At 50.2% G+C, this 7,500-nt stretch overlaps 1 protein-coding gene across 1 annotated transcript in view; it reads right to left on the bottom strand.

The window, feature by feature from the left end:
* Nucleotides 1–7,500, bottom strand: part of Fgd3 (FYVE, RhoGEF and PH domain containing 3) — a 37,157-nt gene that overhangs the window by 10,076 nt on the left and 19,581 nt on the right. Inside the window, exons 10-14 of the mRNA XM_050143553.1 lie at nucleotides 6,498–6,628; nucleotides 6,162–6,241; nucleotides 3,848–3,878; nucleotides 3,157–3,264; nucleotides 1,626–1,688 (exon numbers count right to left, since the gene is read on the bottom strand). Of these exons, the coding sequence (XP_049999510.1) occupies nucleotides 1,626–1,688; nucleotides 3,157–3,264; nucleotides 3,848–3,878; nucleotides 6,162–6,241; nucleotides 6,498–6,628 (413 nt within the window). The remainder of the gene's footprint in view (nucleotides 1–1,625; nucleotides 1,689–3,156; nucleotides 3,265–3,847; nucleotides 3,879–6,161; nucleotides 6,242–6,497; nucleotides 6,629–7,500) is intronic.

Genomic DNA, 7,500 nt, shown 5'->3' with positions numbered 1-7,500 from the left:
CAGTAGGTACAAAGGCCTGGGGCCTGGCAGAGCCAGCGGGGACCAGAACATTGCCAGTAGGTGGCAGGAACAGGCAGACTAGAGCAGGAAGGCACTGGGGTGTCTACATGTTTGTTTCCCCCTCGGCTGCATGCAACACATTTAGATTTCCTGACTTCCAGTTTAAACAGAGCTCATCCTTGGGGTTTCTGTCTGCTCTGTAGTGGCCAGACTGCAGCAGCCTTTCAACAAGGATCCCTCCTCTTGTCCCATTCCTTTGATTTCGGGGTTCGCCTTGCTCTTTCCTCAGAAGGCCTTATCATGTCTCAGCCCTCCCTCACCTCACAGCGCTCTCAAGGCTGCCTGATCAATGACCAGCATGAGCTTATATCTGTGGTGCCTGGGAGAGCTGCGGTCACAAGGAGGGGAACAGCAACATTCAGGGCCACCCTGAGAGGCTATGGCTGCACACTGCGCACTGGACTCATTGCCGCACCAGCCCTCCTCTGTTCTCTATCCCAGGTGGCTCTGCCCACAGTCTGTCTCTCGCCTGATTCAAGGCAGCTCACCCGACTGACCTGAGCCTACGTCTTTAGGGGAACAAAACCCCAGCAGTTATAACCTAAGAAGGTCATAGTCCCAGAGCTGCAGGGCCAAGTCACCAGCTGTTCTGAGCCCCATGCAGGGCTCCAGTGCAAGGAGATCCTGGCTATGTATGAGCAACTGAGAGATGGAGATGGAGACAGAGGAGAGAGAAACATAGAACAGACATGGGGAGACAGAGACTGTGAAAGAGAGACGTAAAGACAGAACGAGAGACAAAGAGAGGGGGGGGGGTAAAGAGCAGGAACACTGGGAAGGGAAGAAGATGTGCAGGAGAAAACAGGAAACTGTACCCCTATGGTACTGTCAAAGGGCCCAGGGAGAAGAGCCCATGTCTGGGATGGGCTGGAGACATCTTACCAGATGGGATAGGTCACTCTCCTAATGCAGTAGTCCACCAGGACCCAGCAAGCCGCTAGGCAGAATCATCACTCCAGGCTACAAGGGATGCTATGCCCCAGAATTGCCCCTACTACTGTTGTTACAGGTGTGTGTGAATGCCAAGCCCCAAAGTGAGGCTGTGGCTTGGTTGCTGGTACTCGGTCCACAGCAAGCATGCATGCACCTCAGCCTACCACACATCCCCAATTAAAATAAGGACACCCCCCAGCTCCTCCCCCCCCGGGACCAGTCCCTAGTAGATAGGCCCATGTGCCCAGCTTCCTGCCCTGAGGACACAAAGGGTGAGAGATGAGGTGACCACGGCTTCCGGGAAACCTGCCTGGTATGAGGGACAAACATGTCCTTCACGTTGCTGTCCTGGGGAGCTGGCACTTCTTTACTGCACATGTTATCAGGGTGAAATTTGCACACAGCAAGTTTATAAGCATGCACACAGAGATCAGATGGCACACATAGTTGTGCGATGTCTACAGACAGGCTCCCCGTGGCCTCCACCTTTCCTCAGGTGCAGCCTCACATCTGGACATCCAGGCCTAGAGAAGGCAAGCTGACTCCTGGATCCTCACCCTCCAGGATGCCTTGGTTTGACCCCAACCCCAGCACCTCCCATTCCTGCAAATCCATAGGTATCAATCACTCACCCCAGAAGGACCCCCATTACTGTCAGCTACCCCTGTAGTTTCCACGGAGCTGGCACTCGTGATCTGGAAGAGAAGAGAGACCAGTGTGAAGTGGTTCTCCAGTCACATGGCACGCCCCATGTGGCAGAAGACATTTCCTCCACCCAATACCTCTGTGTATCGAGGGGTAGTGTGTGTGACAACTGGTCTAATAAAGGCTGGGACTCCAGGAGCCACACCACTCCCTGAACTGAAGGCACCTGGGTGTCAGCAGGTGAGGCTGACTCAGCCTACCCTAATCCTGATACTGAAAAAAGTCACACGTTGTAGAAGGATGAGGTGGTCCCTGAGGATGCTCTCCCTGAGGATGCTCTCCCTGAGGATGCTCTCCCCACCCTTGTGGTCCGTGAACACTCTGCAGGCTTTCTAACGCTCCGGGCCCTGCTGACTAACAACAGCCTGCTCTGTACCCTTTGTCTCTAAGTCGCTTGCCCTCAAGGAGCTCACAGGATCCTTCCAAGAATGCTAACCTTTCCTCAAAAATATATCCAGGGCCAGGTGGTGGTGCATGCCTTTAATCCTCGGGAGGCAGAGGTTCGAGGCCAGCCTGGTCTGCAGAGAGAATTCCAGGACAGGCTCCAAAGCTACACAGAGAAAACCCCGTCTCGAAAAAACAAAACTAAACAAAATCCCAGGAAAAATGGGAGCAGATTTGATGTAAATAATAAGGAAAAGGCAGACCCTCTGAGGGCAGGAGGCCAGTCAGCTGGAGGTGGGTAGAGACTGAGGAGTTAGGAGGGGCCAAGTGTTCCCTCCAGATGTACCTGGTGCGCGTGAGCAAAGCAGCCCATGAAGGTGGGGGGAGTGTGTGTGGTGGGGAGGGGCGCACATCACTGTCCCAGAGGACTTCTCTCCAGGAGTTTTTGCTGCACCCTCTGGTGCAGCCTCTAAGGCTGCCCTCCCACAGGGCAGAAATCATCTTCCACATCCAGTCTGCTCTCTAATTCTGGGGAAACCCTAACGTGAGGGATGGATGCCCATCCCCAGTCCCTGCCTCAGTCGCCTCTTCTTATTGTACCCTTGGGGCCACTCCACAAGGGATGGGGAACCATATACTCCTGGTACTACTGGCAGAAGGGTTGGAGCTGATACCTCAGGGGTGCAGGAGAGTTTGGGGAAAAAAACCTAAGCACAAAAAGGCATCCACTTGCTGTTCCAAGTGGAGTGGAAGAGGGGCACCGTGACCTGAGGATATTTGTACCACTGCAGTGACCTGGGGGTTATCACTGAGCTTCTGAGGCTCAGTTCTAGGAAGAAGATAAGGTTCTTTGTTGCTCGTGGCTATCTTCATGACAAAATAGCCACTTAAGGAGCGCTGCCTCCACACAGACGCTAATGTGCAAGGCAGCAGGCCCAGCCGCTTGCAGTGCTCCGCAGCATAGGGCAAGCAGAGAAATGTAAGTTCAAGCTGTCTGCGTAACACCCCCCAGGCCTCTCTCCCTGGCCAGGAGTTGACTTCCCACTTCCCTTTGACGACAGGCTGCTGACTCACAGGCTGGTCTGGAGACAGGCCGGGCTCTTCATCCTGGCTACAGGCACTGCTGAAGGCCCTGAAGGTCTCGCTCTTCTGTTTATGCTTCTCCACGGTGGCCTGAATAACCTGGACACACAGCAAAGCCACAGGGCTGTCAGGAAGGACCCTGAGAGCTCATGGTCCAGGTGCTCCAGAGAGCACCCTTGGTCATCTATGTTATCCTCATTGATGACTCATGCCTTGGAGCCAATATGACCAAAGAGACTGGCTCCAGAAAGACATACCTAGCCCGAGGCCCCTCCTGGCCTTGGTTTCTTACTTGCGGAGAAGGGGCTCAAACAAGTAAATGAAAGGCTTATGGTACCTGAAAGCGTAGAGAGAGGCACCCCATGGCCACTTCCTCCCTTCGGCATGAGGACAGGCAGTACTAGCATTAGGGAAGAGTACCTAGGCCATGTGGTCCAACATGAAATGGCCATACTACCAGTAACAGGAGGATGTAAGGCATACGTGGTGATGCATGTCTGAAATCTTAGCCTTCAGGATCCCAAAGCAGGAGGCTTGAGGGTTTGAGGCCGGTGTCATTCCCTTAAAAACCTATCCCCAAAACACAAGGGCTGACGATTGTAGCTAGCAGCCGAGCCCTTGCCGAGCAGGCCCCAGGTTCTAGCTTTTATCCACAGGAGGGAACAAACTCGAGAAGCTTCACCTGAATCCATTCTTTCTTCTCTTCTTCTGTCCTACGAACACAAAACCAGTATTTTATCAGTCCATCCGCAGGCACCCACTGCATGCCTACTTAGCCACTCGCTGTCTTATGGCTGCAGCTCAAGTCTGGAAAGGTAGTTTCAGTGTTCAGGCCACACGTGGGCCCCTGGGGCTAGTTCACCTTGTAGACCAACAGCACCCTGGACCCTAGCAGGCGATTACCGAGTTCTCATGTCATAGGTGAAATGGGACTGGATGTCTGACACACAGCCAGCGAGAGCTCAAGCTTGGCCTTGGGGGACAGCGTGACCAGACAGAGCAGGAACACCACATGCTGACCAGTAGTTCCCCCCTCAGAGTCACATTTCACAGAGGCAGCAACATGTGTGCACAAAAGCCCAAGTATGGGACTCTGTTCTTGTCACAGTTTGCAGAAATGAGACTCGGACTATCAACAAGGGGCCCTGTTGGTGATTTTTTTTTTAAATATCATTACAGTTAACTTAAAAGTTTTTGTGTATATGCACGGGTGTTAGTGCCACCTATAGAGGCTTAGGGGACAACTTGCAGGCGTTGGCTTTTTCCTTCTACCATGCAGGTCCCACCATGAAGGATGACACTCAAGTCATCAGGCTTGGCAGTGGTGTTTCTACCCACTAAGCCATCTCCCTGGTGCCAGTTGATAATACTGACAGGGTTTGTGCTATTCTGGGAAAATATGTGAGATTATCAGATGAATCTTGACACATTAACTGAAAAAAGCAAGATGAAGAACTGGTGTCCTGGCCAGCGTTCTGTCAAACTGACTAGGAAGAGGACCGTCGGGGGAGAGAATGTCTCCATCAGATGTCCTGTAGGCAAGTCTTGGGGCATTTTTTTTTAATGACTGATGTGAGAGGATCCAGTATACCGTGGGTGGTACCGCCCCTCTGCAGATGGCCCTGGGGTCATATAAGCAAGAGGGGTGAGCAAGCCACAGGGAGCAAGCTGGTAAACAGGTTCCTCTATTTCAGTTCCTGCACTGACTTCCTTCAGTGGTGGATATGACCTGAGAGTGTGAGTGGAATAAACCCTTTTCTCCAGAAATTGATCTCAATCATAGTGTTTTATCACAGCAATAGAAACTCTAACCAAGGGGCTAGAGAGATGATGGATCAGTGGTTAAGAACACTAGCTACTCTTCCAGAGGATCATAGTTCAATTCCCAGTATCCACGTGGGAGCTCACAACTGTAACTCAAAGGTCTGACACCCTCACACAGACATGCATATAGGCAAAATACCAAAACACATAAAATAAAAATAAGTAAATCTTAAAAAAAAAAGAAAGAAAGAAACCCTAAAACCCTAACCAAGACACATGCTATTTGTTATAGCCACCCTTAAGTGTCTGTGTGTGTGTTTGTGTGTGTACATGTGTTCATGTGTGTTGAGGACAGAGGTCAGTATTGTGTGTCTTCCTCAATCACCATCCACTCTACTTTTTGACACAGGATGTCTTACTGAACTTGGAGCTCATTAATCCACTAGGGTGGCTAAAGAGCAAGCCTGTCTCCATCTTCACAGGACTGGGATTACAGACACACACTGCTGTGTCTGAACGGAGGTCCTCATGCCACGTGGCAAGCATTTTACCCACTGAGACAGCGTTCCATCTTTAATTTAAAAATGCAGGCACGCTGGGCAGTGGTGGCGCACACTTTTAATCCCAGCACTTGGGAGGCAGAGGCAGGCGGATCTCTGTGAGTTTGAGGCCAGCCTGGTCTACAAGAGCTAGTTCCAGGACAGGCTCCAAAGCTACTGAGAAACCCTGTTTCAAAAAACAAAAACAGGGCTGGAGAGATGGCTCAGTGGTTAAGAGCATTGCCTGCTCTTTCAACGGTCCTGAGTTCAATTCCCGGCAACCACATGGTGGCTCACAACCATCTGTAATGAGGTCTGGTGCCCTCTTCTGGCCTACAGACATACACACAGATAGAATATTGTATATATAACAAATAAATAAATATTAAAAAAATGCACACACACATACACACAAATGCATGTGCACTCATGCATACACAGATGTGCAGAATTTTCTAGACGATTACTTAAGAGATGGTTAGTATCATAGTAACACAGGATATTAATATTAAATAACACTAATATTAAAAGGCTTAATTCGTAATTGTTGTTGGTAAGCATCCTTAGTTCTGTGAAGTGTTGAACTACAAGCGAATAAGAACATATTGAAAAGTTATCTCCTTCAGTAACAAGCCATCTGCTACAGTCTCAGGCTAAAGGTGTTCGTGCAGCTGCAGATTGCTAGCGCCATACCGAGTCTGAAGCTCCAGGGACCTTTTTCTTCCTGTTATGATGAATGTGCGTGCTGCATTTGGTTTTGCAATATCTTGCACCTGCAGGAAGACGAACACAGAACAGAGCAAATGAAGGCGAGCTGCTGTTTTAGCTGTTCCTTAACCCAGACCCATGGTCTCTGAATCAGAGGTTTTTCTTTCACTTGTTTTTTCCTGTGGAAGAGTCAAGGTGACCCCAGGGGCTCTCAGATCTATAAGGTGGGAATACTGAGGCTCAGGGGGAGGGCAGGTCACTGGTCTTGCCCACCCAGAGCTGGGCAAGTCTCTGTGTTAGCCAGCAGCTTGGCAAATGTACCTGTCCATCAGGACTCCTTGAGCCATTGTCCCCCGGCAGCCCTGGCCAAGTCTTTCCCCTCCGACACAGCCGCACCTCCGTGGGAGGGATAAAAATCTTAGAAGATCCTTGACTATGTCCCTCAGATGGTGCTGGAGCCCACATGGACAGGTGCATTATGGGTTTACAGGAGTGTACCCAGACAGAGTGAATGGAGTAGTGTTGTTTCCTTGGGGGCTCTCAGATTTCATCCTCTTCCATCAGCACAAACCACAGAGCACAGTTTCTCCCGGCAGCTCTCGGGCTGGTCCCTGTAAGAGTCCCTGACCTTGGTCAGCTGGTTAGGCATCACAGAGATGCAGACCTGGGCCCAGCCAGAAACCTCCGGGCTTTCTCACTGCATGTTGAAAAATGTATTAACGTATAAAAGCCATTTTTAAAGACTTACTTATATGTGTGTGTCTGTGTGCTGTTGTGTACACAAGTTCAGGTGCCCAAGGAGGCCAGAGGGAGAAATTGAATCCCCTGGAGCTAGAGTTAGAGGCAGTTGTGAGCCACTCAGTTCGGGTGCTGGGAATGAAGTTGGGTCTTCGGAAAGAGCAGCAGGAGCTCTTGACTACTGAGTCATTTCTCCAGCCCAGGACTGATTTCTCATAGAGCAACACGGCAAAAGTGGATTCTTCTAACTATGGAAGAAGCAATTTTTTTTTCTGTAGTAAGTCATTGCTTGTAATTATTTCTTAACCCGGGTCCAGTGGAATTTCTATGGAATGGGCAGTTGTTTAATCAAATCTTTGCCTTTTCAGATAGTTAGAGTCATTTAATTAGAAAATATTTCTGGAGCCGGGCGGTGGTGGCGCACGCCTTTAATCCCAGCACTCGGGAGGCAGAGGCAGGCGGATCTCTGTGAGTTCGAGACCAGCCTGTTCTACAAGAGCTAGTTCCAGGACAGGCTCCAAAACCACAGAGAAACCCTGTCTCGAAAAACCAAAAAAAAAAAAGAAAAAAAAAGAAAATATTTCTG

Source organism: Alexandromys fortis, unplaced genomic scaffold (assembly GCF_014885135.2).
Source record: "Alexandromys fortis isolate MF-2015 unplaced genomic scaffold, M_Fortis_MF-2015_v1.1 scaffold_1, whole genome shotgun sequence".
Taxonomy (NCBI): Eukaryota; Metazoa; Chordata; class Mammalia; order Rodentia; family Cricetidae; genus Alexandromys; species Alexandromys fortis.
The sequence above is the reverse complement of the archived record's forward strand: the minus strand, read 5'-3'. Positions and strand labels throughout refer to the sequence as shown.